The sequence below is a fragment of the Cherax quadricarinatus genome, chromosome 55 (genome assembly GCF_038502225.1).
Source record: "Cherax quadricarinatus isolate ZL_2023a chromosome 55, ASM3850222v1, whole genome shotgun sequence".
Taxonomy (NCBI): domain Eukaryota; kingdom Metazoa; phylum Arthropoda; class Malacostraca; order Decapoda; family Parastacidae; genus Cherax; species Cherax quadricarinatus.
In genome coordinates, this window is record NC_091346.1 from 21,208,477 (window position 1) to 21,227,627 (window position 19,151).

General features: G+C 43.4%; 1 protein-coding gene across 1 annotated transcript; it reads right to left on the bottom strand.

The window, feature by feature from the left end:
* Positions 1–5,426: 5,426 nt before the first annotated feature.
* LOC138854321 (uncharacterized) lies at positions 5,427–18,226 on the bottom strand. Its single transcript, XM_070096767.1, has 3 exons — positions 18,092–18,226; positions 7,270–7,533; positions 5,427–6,768 (listed from the first exon to the last, which is right to left on the bottom strand). The coding sequence occupies exon 3, from the start codon at positions 6,530–6,532 to the stop codon at positions 6,110–6,112; it is 423 nt and encodes a 140-aa protein (XP_069952868.1). The 5' UTR covers positions 6,533–6,768; positions 7,270–7,533; positions 18,092–18,226; the 3' UTR covers positions 5,427–6,109.
* Between the last annotated feature and the right edge of the window lie 925 nt (positions 18,227–19,151).

Genomic DNA, 19,151 nt, shown 5'->3' on the forward strand with positions numbered 1-19,151 from the left:
CCATTACATCACAGCCATTACATCACAGCCATTACATCACAACCATTACATCACAGCCATTACATCACAGCCATTACATCACAGCCATTACATCACAGCCATTACATCACAGCCATTACATCACAGCCATTACATCACAGCCATTACATCACAACCATTACATCACAACCATTACATCACAGCCATTACATCACAACCATCACATCACAGCCATTACATCACAGCCATTACATCACAACCATTACATCACAACCATTACATCACAGCCATTACATCACAGCCATTACATCACAACCATTACATCACAGCCATTACATCACAGCCATTACATCACAGCCATTACATCACAACCATTACATCACAACCATTACATCACAGCCATTACATCACAACCATTACATCACAGCCATTACATCACAACCATTACATCACAACCATTACATCACACACACACACTATTATAACAGTGATAGATCACGTAGTTGTACAGTATTTATATCCATGGATAACCCATTGAAGTCGAGCAGTGGAAATAAGCTCGTGGTTCAAGCGGTAGCGCCTTGAAGTCACGTTTGAAGGTCCAGGGTTCGACTCCCAGCAGGTAAGAAAAAGTTGGGTATGTTTCCTTACACCTGCTGCCCCTGTTCACCTAGCGAAAAGTAGGTATCTGAGAGTTAGTCGACTGGGGGCATCCTGGGGGAGAGGATCACATGATCCCAGTGGAAATAGACAATCTTTATTTCTTCAAATATATGATAATCTTAAACAGACCATAGCTGACATCAATGATATACTACTATATAGAAAGTCCCCTTGTTGTGCAGATCATTTCGGGCAAATTAGGTCAATTTTGTCCCAGGATGCGACCCACACCCACTAGGGAGGCCAAGCCCATGATGACACTCTTCAGGTCACTTGTTCTATCTAGGCTGGAATATTGCTGCACACTAACAGCACCTTTCAAGGCAGGTGAAATTGCTGACCTAGAAAATGTACAGAGAACCTTCACGGCGCGCATAACGGAGATAAAACACCTCAATTACTGGGAGCGCTTGAGGTTCCTGAACCTGTATTCCCTGGAATGCAGGAGGGAGAGATACATGATTATATACACCTGGAAAATCCTAGAGGGACTAGTACCGAACTTGCACACGAAAATCACTCACTACGAAAGCAAAAGACTTGGCAGACGATGCACCATCCCCCCAATGAAAAGCAGGGGTGTCACTAGCACGTTAAGAGACCATACAATAAGTGTCAGGGGCCCGAGACTGTTCAACTGCCTCCCAGCATACATAAGGGGGATTACCAACAGACCCCTGGCAGTCTTCAAGCTGGCACTGGACAAGCACCTAAAGTCGGTTCCTGACCAGCCGGGCTGTGGCTCGTACGTTGGTTTGCTCTGATCCACCAGGAGTCAGGGTCACAGGCCGGGCCGCGGGGGCGTTGACCCCCGGAACTCTCTCCAGGTAAACTCCAGGTAAACGCCAGTCGACTAACACCCAGGTGCCCATTTTATTGCTAGGTGAACAGGGAGATCAGGTATCTTAAGGAAACACGTCCTAATGTTGTCACCAGTACCGGGGATCGAACCACGGAGCTCAGTGTGTGTGAGCTGAGTGCGCTAGCGATCCAGCTACGAGATATGTTTCCTTTCACCTGTTGCCCCTGTTTCCCTAGCAGTAAGTAGGTACTTGGGTGTTAGTCTACTGTTGTGGGTAGCATCCCGGGGACAAGAGTAACATAAGTTACCAGAAATGCTTTGCTTAACCAGGGTTGTTTTATTCGTCAGGAAATCGGGAAAGTGTTTCCGGACACGAGTCTTAATCATATAGATGACCCGTTAATATTATATATGGATCATAGTCGGGGACTTCATTGATGTCGGCTAGGTCTATATCATGTACGTGCAGAAATTATTATTATTATTATTATTATTATTATTATTATTATTATTATTATTATTATTATTATTATCTCAGTGTTTTTTGTTGATTGTTTTTGTTACCCCCTCATTGTTTTCTATGAAAGCGCTTTAATTTTCGTTTTCTTGTGTTTGGCTGGGTAACTTTTTTATTGTGGCAGAGGCGGCTGAAGTGTCTTGTCTTAAGATGAGCTTTATTCAGGGCAACTTAGCCCACTATCTTCCCAGCTCATGCGCTCTGCTCTTCTCCAACATTATATAATTTTTTCCCCGAGATAAAAATTCATTAATATCGTAGGTCTTTGTGCACGGCAATGGAAATAAGTCAAGGACCTAATATAAATAAGTCACTTTGCTGAACTTTCTTCGGTTATCCTACGTAATGTATACATCCTATGTCAGTAAATAACGAATAGGCACAATACCGTGACTGGAACATTACACAAATAGCCCGCACGTAGAGAAGCTTACGACGACGTTTCGGTCAGACTCGGACCATTTACAAAGTCACACAGACTTTGTAAATGGTTCAAGTCGGACCGAAACGTCGTAGTAAGCTCCTCTCTCTTATGGGCGGGTTATTTGTGTAATGTTATGTCAACTGGGTCTGTAGAAATTAAGATTATTATCACTATAAAGAAACTTTACTTCCACAATGGAAATTAGCCACTGTAACTTTTTTTTTAGAGTTATCATAAATAATTTATACACGTTACCACGTGAGACAATTGTAAGCAGCTAAAATTATGTAATTTATTTCAATAAACTTAGATTCTTTCCTTAGTAATAGCCATTATATTCATCTTTTGCGTTTTATTTAGTTAACCAATAAATCTGTTTTCTATGAATGAATATTATGTCTATTTTCTTCTACAAATTGGGGTAGCTATTATAACCCTCATTTAGTCGAATACAGAAAGTAGGCAGGAACAGTAGAGATGTGAAGACGATGTAATCAGTCCATCACCCTTGAAGTCGTAGAATTTGAGGTTGTCAGTCCCTCGGCCTGGAGAAGTTCAGTTCCATAGTCAGGAACTATCTGAAGATCAAGCGACAGTGCGGAGACTTAAATACTGTCGGAAGGAGAGGTGCAGGGTAGTAGTAGTAGTAGTAGTAGTAGTAGTAGTAGTGAGAGGCCACTGAGAGGTCATGTCCCTCTCAAATCCAACACTTCTCACTTGAAAAGCTTGTCCAAGATGTTTTCTGTACCAAGATGTCTGACAAGATGAACATCAAAATGGTATACAATACCGACAGGTTGTTAGGTAAGACACATATGCAAGTTAGACAAGTTTGTAGATGAATGGTTCAAAGAACCGACATGTTGATAAATTAGACACATGTGCAACTCTTGGGTATCTTTATTGAGGAAACGTTTCGCCACACAGTGGCTTCATCAGTCCATACAAAGGAGAATCTTGAAGAACAGGAGGAGAATGACTGAAGAAGCCTACACAGTAGGCTTCTTCAGTCGAATACAGAAAGTAGGCAGGAACAGTAGAGATGTGAAGACGATGTAATCAGTCCATCACCCTTGAAGTCGTAGAATTTGAGGTTGTCAGTCCCTCGGCCTGGAGAAGTTCAGTTCCATAGTCAGGAACTATCTGAAGATCAAGCGACAGTGCGGAGACTTAAATACTGTCGGAAGGAGAGGTGCAGGGTAGTAGTAGTAGTAGTCTTCACATCGTCTTCACATCTCTACTGTTCCTGCCTACTTTCTTCACATCTCTACTGTTCCTGCCTACTTTCTGTATTCGACTGAAGAAGCCTACTGTGTAGGCGAAACGTTTCGGAATAAAGTTGTCTAACTGTTGCATATGTGTCTTACCTACTTTTAACTTAGTAGTAGTAGTAATAATTAATCTTTATATCTACACGTGCATGTACAAGATATATAGGTCCAGCGGACATCAATGACGTACTACTGTATAGAAAGCCCCTTGTTATGCAGAGCATTTCGGGCAAATTAGCTCAATTTTGTCCCAAGGATGTGACCTACACTAGTCAGTTAACACCCAGGTACCTATTTTATCGATGGGTGAACATTGCACAGCAGGTATCTTAAGGAAACACTTCTTAATGTTTTCACCCGTACCGGGGATCGACCCCCGGACCACAGCGTGTGAGCCGAGTGTGCTATCGATCGAGCTACGCATTAAAGCATTCTTGTCTGGTGGTAAAAAAGGTACGTCCAACCTTAATAACACTTGTGTTGTCAATAGGGTTTAATCCATTAATCCCCATTAATCCACCAGTGACCAGCCCAAGGTTATTAAGCCAGGACAGCTCAACGAAGTCAGTCAGGGTAGCTTATCTCTCTCAGATTCCTTCAGTTCTCGTCCCAAGAATCGAGGATGCTACGTCTCAGGAAGGTGGTTATCAAAAACTTGTACTTGGGAAAGGAAGCTTTTGGCGACCATTGCCAAGTCACAACTAGTCAAGTTGTAACTTGGCCGTGATCCAGGAGAGACCTAAACATCGCACAAGGTTCCTTTCCTAATTGAGCGTAAGTTTATTCAGGTACAGGTAAACAAAAATACAGTTACATAAATTATCATACATAGCAGAATGTGTGTAGATTACTTACCAGGAATAACAGTGATTTATTTCCATTGGGGTTCTTGACTTACTTCCATTGAGGATCCTTGATTTATTTCCAGTGGGGTCCTTGTTTCCATTGTGGTTCTTGAGGGTTTCTGGTGAATTGTTTCAATCACGTTGTTGTGACTTTCATCTCTACAGTGAGGTGTTGTTTACCTAAACACGGCGGCGCATCTTCGACATACACTGGTAGCAAGGGAATATCCTTGGAGGGTTAGTAACCCAGAATAAAACAAAGCCACTGTCGTCAGGCGTTCTGGCTTATTTCCATTGGAGTGCTTTAATCCTCCCTCCCAGGATGCGAACCACAACAGTTAATAACCACGTAGATACCTAATTCGGGTCCCTCAGTGGTGGAAGAAGTACTAGGTACGTACTAGGTCATTCTTATAGGTGAGTTTCTTTGTACTTAGTATTAAAGGATATCTCCATCCTTGATGATTGGGAGTAAGTGGAAATAAGTAAGGACGCTAATGGAAATAACTTTTTTTGGGTTATCCTAGGTAATCTGAACATATGCTGCTATGTATGATAATTTATGTAACTATATTTATGTGTACCTGTACCTGAATAAACTTACTTGAAGAGCTTCTCTTCTAGTGTGAACTGTATGAAGAGCTCAGTCGTGTTGAGTCTCTGAACAGTGAAGGTGAAACGTCTGGGGAACAATGACCAACATATGTACATATCTAAACCAAATGCTGTGTGGTAGGATATTTTAAATGATCCTTCTCAAGGGGTACTAAATAGGTGCTGGCTTAAACTGCGCTGAGAGGTGATCCCATAGCCATTCCAAATTTCTGTTTGTGAAAGTTATCACCCAAAATAAGATGACAAGTTCATCCTATACTTTGGTTCAAGATAATATACAGGTTAGGATTAATTACCAAAAAAATGGAAATACATATTAACATAATTTTATTCATCAATTTTCATCTTTGACATTTAAAACATAAACAAATAGCAAAGCTGAGAAAAACTATTTTTATTATATTTTTTATATACAGAAATATGTACAGAGAATGAAAGCTTAAACTTAAAACTGGAAGACTTACCAGAATACTGTGTGATGTAGGATCAATACTGAACACCACTGTGTTTGAACACAGAGAACACACGAATTTTATAGTCACAGGGAAGTACTAAACCAGCAGGGGTCATGCAGCGTCTGTTAAGTGTATATCCAGTGTTAAAATATACCGGCAGGTTTGTGAATACGACATAGTAAGTGATTCATGGTATTTGAAAAGTTTTGTCCGGGAGGAACTTGTATGAATGTTGTAAATCTCAGTGACAAACAGTATATTTTGATTCACAAAGCCCCTGGTGCACACTCAGCGTTATGTTTATTGTGAGAGAGGAACGAGAGGGAGAGGACCAAGATTACCATGAAAAGATTATAATGAAAACAAGATCACAATGTGTATGTTAATACTTTAGGGTCTAGCTTCTAGGCTTTTATTGTGTATGTTAACACTTTAGAGCCTAGTTCCTAGGCCGTTTTCTTATGTTCTCGCGCTACCGTCCACAAGATGAATATATGCACAATAAACTAGCCACTTCGGCGGCAAAATCTAAGAAAAATTATCCTTGATTGGCGAAGGACTCTTGATGCTGGCGAAGGACTCTTGATGCTGGCGAAGGACTCTTGATGCTGGCGAAGGACTCTTGATGCTGGCGAAGGACTCTTGATGCTGGCGAAGGACTCTTGATGCTGGCGAAGGACTCTTGATGCTGGCGAAGGACTCTTGATGCTGGCGAAGGACTCTTGATGCTGGCGAAGGACTCTTGATGCTGGCGAAGGACTCTTGATGCTGGCGAAGGACTCTTGATGCTGGCGAAGGACTCTTGATGCTGGCGAAGGACTCTTGATGCTGGCGAAGGACTCTTGATGCTGGCGAAGGACTCTTGATGCTGGCGAAGGACTCTTGATGCTGGCGAAGGACTCTTGATGCTGGCGAAGTAGCTCGCCCACCTCTTCCTTGGTTCGAACCTCGTTACCTTCATTTCCCAGGCGCTGGGTGATCCCTACTTGTTTAACGCTTCCCTCGTAAAATTACAAATATTGAAAAATGCTGCCCTTTCACTCGACTAATTCTGATGATCTTTTGAGATTTTTGGAGTTGATATTTGGGCATCTTGTAGTAATGGAGGGTTTCAGAGAACCTTGGTGGAGTAGTGGTCGTCTGGGTGAAGGGTTCTAGAGACAGTCAAGACCGGAGAACCAGGTTCACTCTCCTCTTCTGTGGATACAAATAGAAAGATCAATTTCTCTTTCTTTCTCTCTCTCTCTCTCTCTCTCTCTCTCTCTCTCTCTCTCTCTCTCTCTCTCTCTCTCCCCCCCTCCCCTCCCCAATTCCTTCTCTTTTCTTACACCTATTCACAACTCTCACTCTCCCTCACGACCTTCGTACTCAGCTGAGCTGGAAGAAAACCTTTAAAGCTGCCGTAGCTACTGAATCCATAGTTGGAAACCTCAGCCATATCCTCATTGCACAATGAAATCCATTCTGTTTGATGGAATGTAACAGAGAAACATAGCTGTGTAACAGCCATAGAGAACAGTGTAGCAATACACTGTAGGTGTTCCCACTATGTAACTACCATACAAACTAGTGTAGGAACACACTGTAGGTGTTCCCACTTTGTAGCTATCGTAGAGAATAAGTGTTGCAACACACTATAGGTGTTACCACTATGTAACTATCATAATACTGTAGCAACATGGTATGACACTTCCTCACCTGCCTCTCTCTGACTGACGGAACTCACTCCGTAACGCTGGCTGACAATGTCCACAGAAGGTCTGAAATCCGAGTGTGTCCGGGCTGGTGGGGGGGTCATCTTGGCACAGAGTGCCAGTGCCAACACCATCACTAGGAAGAGTGCCAGTCCCGTGAAGACCCAGGCTATCACCTGGCCAGCCTGAGCACCGCCGCTCTGGTCCTTGCTAGAGTCAGTGGGGGTGTGTGCAGTAGTGGTCATCTCACGTGCCTCGACCCACCTCTCTGTTGGAAGGCAAAACACAGGCTGGAAAACACTGCTATGTTCGATCCCCAGTGCGGGTGGAAACAGAACGTGTTTCCTTAAGACACCTGCTGTCACTGTTCACCTTTAGTAAAATAGGTACCTGGGTGTTAGTCGACTGGTATGGACTGCATCCTAGGGACAAAATTTACCTAATTTGCCAGAAATGCTCAGCATAACAAGGGACTTTCTATATAGTAGTATGTCACTGATGTCAGCTATGGTCTGTATACTTTGTATCATGTGCTTGTAGAAATACAGATTATTATTAGTAGTAGTAATGGAGAGAGAGAGAGAGAGAGAGAGAGAGAGAGAGAGAGAGAGAGAGAGAGAGAGAGAGAGAGAGAGAGAGAGAGAGAGAGAGAGAGAGAGAGAGAGAGAGAGGATGTACCATGGATGGTAGTCTGTCTTGTGGTTATTAATGTCGCACTTTTGTTTACATTCTCGTTTCAGGAGTCAGCTCTGAGTGAGGCTAATGGTCGCATGAGGCTATAAAGCTATATTAAAGCTTATGTCGGCACCCAGGCTAGGGTTCAAGACTCGTTGATACCCTGGCTAAGGTTCAAGACTCGTTGATACCCTGGCTAGGGTTCAAGACTAGTTGATACCCTGGCTAGGGTTCAAGACTAGTTGATACCCAGGCTAGGGTTCAAGACTAGATGATACCCTGGCTAGGGTTCAAGACTAGTTGATACCCTGGCTAGGGTTCAAGACTATTTGATACCCTGGCTAGGGTTCAAGACTAGTTGATACCCTGGCTAGGGTTCAAGACTAGTTGATACCCTGGCTAGGGTTCAAGACTAGCTGAGACCTTGGCTAGGGTTCAAGACTAGTTGATACCCAGGCTAGGGTTCAAGACTAGTTGATACCCTGGCTAGGGTTCAAGACTAGTTGATACCCTGGCTAGGGTTCAAGACTAGTTGATACCCTGGCTAGGGTTCAAGACTAGTTGATACCCTGGCTAGGGTTCAAGACTAGTTGATACCCTGGCTAGGGTTCAAGACTAGTTGATACCCTGGCTAGGGTTCAAGACTAGTTGATACCCTGGCTAGGGTTCAAGACTAGCTGAGACCTTGGCTAGGGTTCAAGACTAGTTGATACCCAGGCTAGGGTTCAAGACTAGTTGATACCCTGGCTAGGGTTCAAGACTAGTTGATACCCTGGCTAGGGTTCAAGACTAGTTGATACCCAGGCTAGGGTTCAAGACTAGTTGATACCCTGGCTAGGGTTCAAGACTAGTTGATACCCTGGCTAGGGTTCAAGACTAGCTGAGACCCTGGCTAGGGTTCAAGACTAGTTGATACCCTGGCTAGGGTTCAAGACTAGTTGATACCCTGGCTAGGGTTCAAGACTAGTTGATACCCTGGCTAGGGTTCAAGACTAGTTGATACCCAGGCTAGGGTTCAAGACTAGTTGATACCCTGGCTAGGGTTCAAGACTAGCTGAGACCCTGGCTAGGGTTCAAGACTAGTTGATACCCAGGCTAGGGTTCAAAACTAGTTGATACCCTGGCTAGGGTTCAAGACTAGTTGATACCCAGGCTAGGGTTCAAAACTAGTTGATACCCTGGCTAGGGTTCAAGACTAGTTGATACCCTGGCTAGGGTTCAAGACTAGTTGATACCCAGGCTAGGGTTCAAGACTAGTTGATACCCAGGTTAGGGTTCAAGACTAGTTGATACCCTGGCTAGGGTTCAAGACTAGTTGATACCCAGGCTAGGGTTCAAGACTAGTTGATACCCTGGCTAGGGTTCAAGACTAGCTGAGACCCTGGCTAGGGTTCAAGACTAGTTGATACCCAGGCTAGGGTTCAAAACTAGTTGATACCCTGGCTAGGGTTCAAGACTAGTTGATACCCAGGCTAGGGTTCAAGACTAGTTGATACCCAGGCTAGGGTTCAAGACTAGTTGATACCCTGGCTAGGGTTCAAGACTAGTTGATACCCTGGCTAGGGTTCAAGACTAGTTGATACCCTGGCTAGGCTTCAAGACTAGTTGATACCCAGGCTAGGGTTCAAGACTCGTTGATACCCTGGCTAGGGTTCAAGACTAGTTGATACCCTGGTTAGGGTTCAAGACTAGTTGATACCCTGGCTAGGGTTCAAGACTAGTTGATACCCAGGTTAGCGTTCAAGACTAGTTGATACCCTGGCTAGGGTTCAAGACTAGTTGATACCCTGGCTAGGGTTCAAGACTAGTTGATACCCTGGCTAGGGTTCAAGACTAGTTGATACCCTGGCTAGGGTTCAAGACTAGTTGATACCCTGGCTAGGGTTCAAGACTAGGTGATACCCTGGCTAGGGTTCAAGACTAGTTGATACCCTGGCTAGGGTTCAAGACTAGGTGATACCCTGGCTAGGGTTCAAGACTAGGTGATACCCTGGCTAGGGTTCAAGACTAGGTGATACCCTGGCTAGGGTTCAAGACTAGTTGATACCCTGGCTAGGGTTCAAGACTAGTTGATACCCTGGCTAGGGTTCAAGACTAGTTGATACCCTGGCTAGGGTTCAAGACTAGTTGATACCCTGGCTAGGGTTCAAGACTAGTTGATACCCTGGCTAGGGTTCAAGACTAGTTGATACCCTGGCTAGGGTTCAAGACTAGTTGATACCCTGGCTAGGGTTCAAGACTAGTTGATACCCTGGCTAGGGTTCAAGACTAGTTGATACCCTGGCTAGGGTTCAAGACTAGTTGATACCCTGGCTAGGGTTCAAGACTAGTTGATACCCTGGCTAGGGTTCAAGACTAGGTGATACCCTGGCTAGGGTTCAAGACTAGTTGATACCCTGGCTAGGGTTCAAGACTAGTTGATACCCTGGCTAGGATTCAAGACTAGTTGATACCCTGGCTAGGGTTCAAGACTAGTTGATACCCTGGCTAGGGTTCAAGACTAGATGATACCCTGGCTAGGGTTCAAGACTAGTTGATAAGCAGGCTAGGGTTCAAGACTAGTTGATACCCTGGCTAGGGTTCAAGACTCGTTGATACCCTGGCTAGGGTTCAAGACTAGTTGATACCCTGGCTAGGGTTCAAGACTAGTTGATACCCAGGCTAGGGTTCAAGACTAGTTGATACGCAGGCTAGGGCTCAAGACTAGTTGATACCCAAGCTAGGGTTCAAGACTCGTTGATACCCTGGCTAGGGTTCAAGACTAGATACCCTGGCTAGGGTTCAAGACTAGTTGATACCCAGGCTAGGGTTCAAGACTCGTTAATACCCTGGCTAAGGTTCAAGACTAGTTCATACCCAGGCTAGGGTTCAAGACTCGTTGATACCCTGACTAGGGTTCAAGACTAGTTGATACCAGGCTAGGGTTCAAGACTCGTTGATACCCTGGCTAGGGTTCAAGACTAGTTGATACCAGGCTAGGGTTCAAGACTCGTTGATACCCTGGCTAGGGTTCAAGACTCGTTGATACCCTGGCTAGGGTTCAAGACTAGTTGATACCAGGCTAGGGTTCAAGACTCGTTGATACCCTGGCTAGGGTTCAAGACTCGTTGATACCCTGGCTAGGGTTCAAGATTCGTTGATACCCTGGCTAGGGTTCAAGATTCGTTGATACCCTGGCTAGGGTTCAAGACTAGTTGATAACCTGGCTAGGGTTCAAGACTAGTTGATACCCTGGCTAGGGTTCAAGACTAGTTGATACCCTGGCTAGGGTTCAAGACTAGGTGATACCCTGGCTAGGGTTCAAGACTAGTTGATACCCTGGCTAGGGTTCAAGACTAGTTGATACCCTGGCTAGGATTCAAGACTAGTTGATACCCTGGCTAGGGTTCAAGACTAGTTGATACCCTGGCTAGGGTTCAAGACTAGTTGATACCCTGGCTAGGGTTCAAGACTAGTTGATACCCAGGCTAGGGTTCAAGACTAGTTGATACCCTGGCTAGGGTTCAAGACTCGTTGATACCCTGGCTAAGGTTCAAGACTCGTTGATACCCTGGCTAGGGTTCAAGACTCGTTGATACCCTGGCTAGGGTTCAAGACTAGATGATACCCTGGCTAGGGTTCAAGACTAGTTGATACGCAGGCTAGGGCTCAAGACTAGTTGATACCCAAGCTAGGGTTCAAGACTCGTTGATACCCTGGCTAGGGTTCAAGACTAGATACCCAGGCTAGGGTTCAAGACTCGTTAATACCCTGGCTAAGGTTCAAGACTAGTTCATGCCCAGGCTAGGGTTCAAGACTCGTTGATACCCTGACTAGGGTTCAAGACTAGTTGATACCTAGGCTAGGGTTCAAGACTCGTTGATACCCTGGCTAGGGTTCAAGACTAGTTGATACCCAGGCTAGGGTTCAAGACTCGTTGATACTCTGGCTAGGGTTCAAGACTAGTTGATACCCTGGCTAGGGTTCAAGACTAGTTGATACCATGGCCAGGGTTCAAGACTCGTTGATACCCTGGCTAGGGTTCAAGACTCGTTGATACCCTGGCTAGGGTTCAAGACTCGTTGATACCCTGGCTAGGGTTCAAGACTCGTTGATACCCTGGCTAGGGTTCAAGATTCGTTGATACCCTGGCTAGGGTTCAAGACTAGTTGATAACCTGGCTAGGGTTCAAGACTAGTTGATACCCTGGCTAGGGTTCAAGACTAGTTGATACCCTGGCTAGGGTTCAAGACTAGTTGATACCCTGGCTAGGGTTCAAGACTAGTTGATACCCTGGCTAGGGTTCAAGACTAGTTGATACCCTGGCTAGGGTTCAATACTCGTTGATAGCCAGGAGGGGGATCAGTCTCGTTATGATACCCTGACGGGTGTTCGAGTCCCGTTTATTAACAACATAATCATTAAGATTGTGGTTGGTTAATGGGGTTTAATTAAAGTGTCTACTACACGAGGGTCATTAAGGCTGCACATCGCCCCTTCACCTCCAGACAGGAATCTTTTGATACTTAAAACAGTGATCAAAGTAAACTATGTTTATACACTAAGATGTAAACCTCTAGCATATATACTCTGAGAGATATACCTATAAGGATATATATACTGAGAGATATACACCTCAGCATATATACATTGAAAGATATAGAAATCTCAGCATACACTGAGATATTAACCTCTCAGTGTAATAATATATATATATATATATATATATATATATATATATATATATATATATATATATATATATATATATATATATATATATATATATATATATATATATAATAATTTTTTTTAACAAGTCGGCCGTCTCCCACCGAGGCAGGGTGACCCAAAAAAGAAAGAAAATCCCCAAAAAGAAAATACTTTCATCATTCAACACTTTCACCACACTCACACATTATCACTGTTTTTGCAGAGGTGCTCAGGATACAACAGTTTAGAAGCATACACATATAAAGATACACAACATATCCCTCCAAACTGCCAATATCCCAAACCCCTCCTTTAAAGTGCAGGCATTGTACTTCCCATTTCCAGGACTCAAGTCCGACTATATGAAAATAACCGGTTTCCCCTGAATCCCTTCACTAAATATTACCCTGCTCACACTCAAACAGATCGTCAGGTCCCAAGTACCATTCGTCTCCATTCACTCCTATCTAATACGCTCACGCACGCTTGCTGAAAGTCCAAGCCCATCGCCAACAAAACCTCCTTTAGCCCCTCTCTCCAACCCTTTCGAGGACGACCCCTACCCCGCCTTCCTTCCCCTATAGATTTATATGCTTTCCATGTCATTCTACTTTGATCCATTCTCTCTAAATGACCAAACCACCTCAACAACCCCTCTTCTGCCCTCTGACTAATACTTTTATTAACTCCACACCTTTTCCTAATTTCCACACTCCGAATTTTCTGCATAATATTTACACCACACATTGCCCTTAAACAGGACATCTCCACTGCCTCCAACCGTCTCCTTGCTGCTGCATTTACCACCCAAGCTTCACACCCATATAAGAGTGTTGGTAATACTATACTTTCATACATTCCCTTCTTTGCCTCCATAGATAACGTTTTTTGACTCCACATATACCTCAACGCACCACTCGCCTTTTTTCCCTCAACAATTCTATGATTAACCTCATCCTTCATAAATCCATCCGCAGACACGTCAACTCCCAAGTATCTGAAAACATTCACTTCTTCCATACTCCTCCCCAATTTGATATCCAATTTTTCTTTATCTAAATCATTTGATACCCTCATCACCTTATTCTTTTCTATGTTCACTTTCAACTTTCTACCTTTACACACATTCCCAAACTCATCCACTAACCTTTGCAATTTTTCTTTAGAATCTCCCATAAGCACAGTATCATCAGCAAAAAGTAACTGTGTCAATTCCCATTCTGAAGTTGATTCCCCAAAATTTAATCCCACCCCTCTCCCGATCACCCTAGCATTTACTTCCTTTACAGCCCCATCTATAAATATATTAAACAACCATGGTGACATTACACATCCCTGTCTAAGACCTACTTTTACAGGGAAGTAGTCTCCCTCTCTTCTACACACCCTAACCTGAGCCTCACTATCCTCATAAAAACTCTTTACAGCATTTAATAACTTACCACCTATTCCATATACTTGCAACATCTACCACATTGCTCCTCTATCCACTCTATCATATGCCTTTTCTAAATCCATAAATGCAATAAAAACTTCCCTACCTTTATCTAAATACTGTTCACATATATGCTTAAATGTAAACACTTGATCTACACATCCCCTACCCACTCTGAAGCCTCCTTGCTCATCCGCAATCCTACATTCTGTCTTACCTCTAATTCTTTCGGTTATAACCCTACCGTACACTTTTCCTGGTATACTCAGTAAACTTATTCCTCTATAACTTTTACAATCTCTCTTGTCCCCTTTCCCTTTATATAAAGGGACTATACATGCTCTCCGCCAATCCCTAGGTACCTTCCTCTCTTTCATAAATTTATTAAACAAAAGTACCAACCACTCCAACACTATATACCCCCTGTTTTTAACATTTCTGTCATGATCCCATCAGTTCCAGCTGCTTTACCCCCTTTCACTGTATAGCCCTTGTGGCTTAGCGCTTCTTTTTTGATTATAATAATAATACCCCCTTTCATTCTACGTAATGCCTCACGTACCTCCACCACACTTACATTCTGCTCTTCTTCACTGACCAGTGCATGAAATTACCGCCTCTCTTTCTTCCTCAACATTTAAAAGTTCCTCAAAATATTCTCGCCATCTACCTAATACCTCACTCTCCCCATCTACTAATTCCCCTACTCTGATTTTACCTGGCAAATCAATACTTTCCCTAGGCTTTCTTAACTTGTTTAACTCCAAAATTTTTTCTTATTTTCATTAAAATTTCTTGACAGTGCCTCTCCCACTATCATCTGCTCTCCTTTTGCACTCTCACCACTCTCTTCACCTTTCTTTTACTCTCCATATACTCTGCTGTTCTTATAACACTTCTGCTTTGTAAAAACCTCTCATAAGCTACCTTTTTCTCTTTTATCACACCCTTTACTTCATTCCACCAATCACTCCTCTTTCCTCCTGCCCCCACCCTCCTATAACCACAAACTTCTGCCCCACATTCTAATACTGCATTTTTAAAACTATTCCAACCCTCTTCAACCCCCCCATTACTCATCTTTGCACTATCCCACCTTTCTGCCAATAGTCGCTTATATCTCACCCGAACTTCCTCCTCCCTTAGTTTATACACTTTCACCTCCCTCTTACTTGTTGTTGCCACCTTCCTCTTTTCCCATCTACCTCTTACTCTAACTGTAGCTACAACTAAATAATGATCTGATATATCAGTTGCCCCTCTATAAACATGTACATCCTGGAGCCTACCCATCAACCTTTTATCCACCAATACATAATCTAATAAACTACTTTCATTACGTGCTACATCATACCTTGTATATTTATTTATCCTCTTTTTCATAAACTATATATATATATATATATATATATATATATATATATATATATATATATAGGATGGGGTCCACCTCTGGTGTAAATTGTGGGACCCATAGCCTCGGAGAAGTGGATAAAAAGGCTTCAAGGAAAAATATTTGGATTTCTTCCTGAAGCCGTTTGAATATTCCACTTCCCCTACCACCCCATCTTTTCATATTTATTTTTTTTTTACTAATAGGAATATTTTATTACATAATTTGGTACAGAAGATCCAAGAGATACACTATTGATATAAAGGTGGCATATACGGTACATGTTGTTACGTATGTATCACCGATTATAAGGCGAAAATCTCATCCAGCTCCTCAGAGCTGGGGCGTGTGCCCAAAATACAGCAGGCATTACCCCTTTGAACAGCCGCACTGAGCCGCTGGAACAGAAAACTAGCTGCCCTGGGATCCCTAGTTACCCTGATGAGTCTTTTTCCCAGCTCCTTAAGGAATTTAGATGCACTCTTTCCCCATGAGCCAAGGGTCTCTGAGCCTATGGGAACAAACATATAATGATGGGCAAGTTCTCCATATTTTCTAGACTTTTGGGACTCCCTGAAGCTGGCAGCTGCCCCTCCTTCCTCCCTGGTGTATTGGAGATAGGTATCAGCCAAGGTAGATGCACATGTATAGTCCCACACCACCTGCTTCCCATCTGTCCAGGCTTGAAGGGTGATACCATCTGGACGCTTCTGGCTGCCATCAGATCTGCATAGTTGGGGTGGCTCCCTTACTGCTGGGCATCCAGCTGTTGTGAGGCTCCTCTTGATAATGTTATTAACCTCCTCATGTCTTGCAATCTTTCCCTCGGATTTACGGCACACAAGACCATGGTACCCGAATCGGTCTGCTGCTTCACTGCCACAAATACACCTGTGTTCGGCGAGAATAGGGGCGGCAAGTCGAAGGGCAACACCGATGCGGATGGTCTGTGGGTCGAGACGTGTGCCAAGGCTGGAGTTGGGAACAGCCAACAGAAAGTCCCCAGCATGAGGGGCTCTCACTGCCAGGAGGCGGGCTCTATCCTTCCCTGACACACTCTGAAGCATTGTTGAGGCAATATTTTCCACTATTGGACCATCCCAGTGCGATTGTTTGTAGTTGTTGGGGGGAGCAGGTCTGGCTCCAGAGCCCGTTAGATTATCCCAGATCATTGCTCCGTCAATGAATTTTTGGTCCTGGACTCCTATCTTGTCCCTAAGATGTTAAGATCCTGGCACTGGGGTAACTATGGTAAAATAATCAGAACGTTCTTAGTTATCATTTTCTATAACTTTACGTAGTTTAAAGTACTTTCAATAGCATGGAAAGTCTGTGCTCGAAATGTTGGCTGGGAAAAAGTACTTAAAATACTTATCTTAAAAATGTATATAATGTAGGATACCGTGGTTGAAACATGTTACAACAATCAGTCGACAAGGAAAACTGGGCGATGTTTCGGTCTTACTAATGGTCTTCAAGACGGACACAAACGTCGTCCAGATTGAATTTCCGATGTGTAAGATGAATAATCAAAGAAATAGACGAGGAGTCGAACCGTGGTCCTGGCATGTAGCAGGCCCAGCGCTGTACCACTGAGCTACGAAGTTCACAACAGTATTTTAATCAGCGTTACCTTGACGTGTTTGTACCAGAGGCAGCAACTGTGACTTTCCTGCTGTCTGTCCCCCACACATCCACAACCTTTTGTAATACATAAACTTAATCATTCATTATAACTTCTACTAAGTTTACTATCAGTGAATACACAAAGGAATTACGACTTGAATTTCTGGATTGTATGGCTTTGGCGGCTATGAGAATTAATAATAATTATTATTTTTATAATTACATGTGTTATAACTTACACAGACCATTGCTGACATCAATAACATACTATATATAAAGTCCCTGGTTATGCAGAGCATTTCGGGCAACTTAGGTTAATCTTGTCTCAGGTTGGAACCCACACCAGTCCACTAACATCCAGGTACCTGCTTGCTGCTAGGTGAACAGGGACAGCAGGTGTCTTGAGGAAACACGCCCAGTGTTTTCACCCGTACGGAGATCGAACTACAGACATTCAATTCAAAGTTTATTCTCTATAAGGATTACAATGCTGAGTTTACAGAATTTGGTTATTGTGTGGTTTACATGTAGTAAAATAATGATTACAGAGTGTACCACTAGAACATGGCTAGGCATTTCGGGCAGACTTAGTTTAATTCTTAATTTTAAAATATTACAAATTATGAGGTAAGTGTGAGGTAATGTGTGAGTTACAGTTGGGGCTGTGGGAACAGACAGTAGGGAAAGTCACAGTTGCTGCCGCTGGTATAAACATGTTACAGAAATGACGACTGTAAGGTTCCTAGCTCAGTGGTACAGTGCTATGCCAGTACTAAGATTCGAGTCTCCATTTATTCACTAACTGCCTTTAATATATCTCAATATAAGTCTTAATAAGAGGTTTACCTTGCCTCTGGGAGACGCCTTGACGCACGGGAAGGGTTCTTGATCCAAGGTTTAAAGATATCATTTTTCCTTGGAATGGATATGATTCTCTCTTTTCCCTGGGCAATCCTTAATCCCTACCAGTTTAGCGCTCTCCCATGAAGGTAATAAGTAACCTACCTCTAGTCATGTTTGGGTAACACTGGTAGGTCCACAGCACTCCAGTGGCGTTGCTGACGGTGTACGATACGTTCTTCACTGGCACTCCTCTCACGGTAACAACTTCCTCACTGTCAGCTGCACGAGTACTATTCTTTGGAGAAAGAAAATTTTTGCAATTAGTATTTTTTTGTAGAAAAATTTAATAATTGCTGTAGTAATAGTAAGTGGTTTTGAGATTACGCATTTTGATAATAAAATGTTATATAATGTTTTTGTAATGTAATGAGACGAGTGACCTGGGAAAACTTATCTTACATTACTCTTTATTTTCATGCCTTAATAATTCTTTTTCATAAATATTTTCTTTATTTAAAACAGGTTTGGGATGGGTAGGTAACGTGAAGCTTTATAAGATGCACAACAACCACTAGGGGAGTTGCTTGATAGCTTTAGGCCTCTTGTGATAAGATTTCGTTCGGATTTTTAGCCCCGGAGGGTTAGCCACCCAGGATAACCCAAGAAAGTCAGTGCGTCATCGAGGACTGTCTAACTTATTTCCATTGTGGTCCTTAATCTTGTCCCCCAGGATGCGACCCACACCAGTCGACTAACACCCAGGTACCTATTTGCTGCTAGGTGAACAGGACAACAGGTGTAAGGAAACGTGTCGAAATGTTTCCACCCGCCGGGAATCGAACCCGGGCCCCCCGTGTGTGAAGCGGGAGCTTTAGCCACCAGACCACCGGGCCACACTTCTTCAAGAGCTGGCAATGTTGCAGAAATGAGTAGGAAGTCCAGGTAGATTCATTCTAGCTAGATCCGTTCCTCTGAGCGAATCTACCTGGACTTCCTACTCATTTTTGCAACATTACAAGCTCCTGAAGATTTGATTGCAACACGAAAAGCCTAGTGCTGTCATTTAACTTTTTTTTTTTCCCCCCCCGCGCGCGCACGCACGCACACACACACACACACACACACACACACACACACACACACACACACACACACACACACACACACACACACACATTTTCTGGGACTGAAAGAATGCTTTAGACACAGATCCTCACAAGAG

Excerpts from the sequence above, each read along its gene's own strand:
- LOC138854321 (XM_070096767.1), bottom strand. The coding sequence starts at position 6,532 with ATGAAGGTAACGAGGTTCGAACCAAGGAAGAGGTGGGCGAGCTACTTC.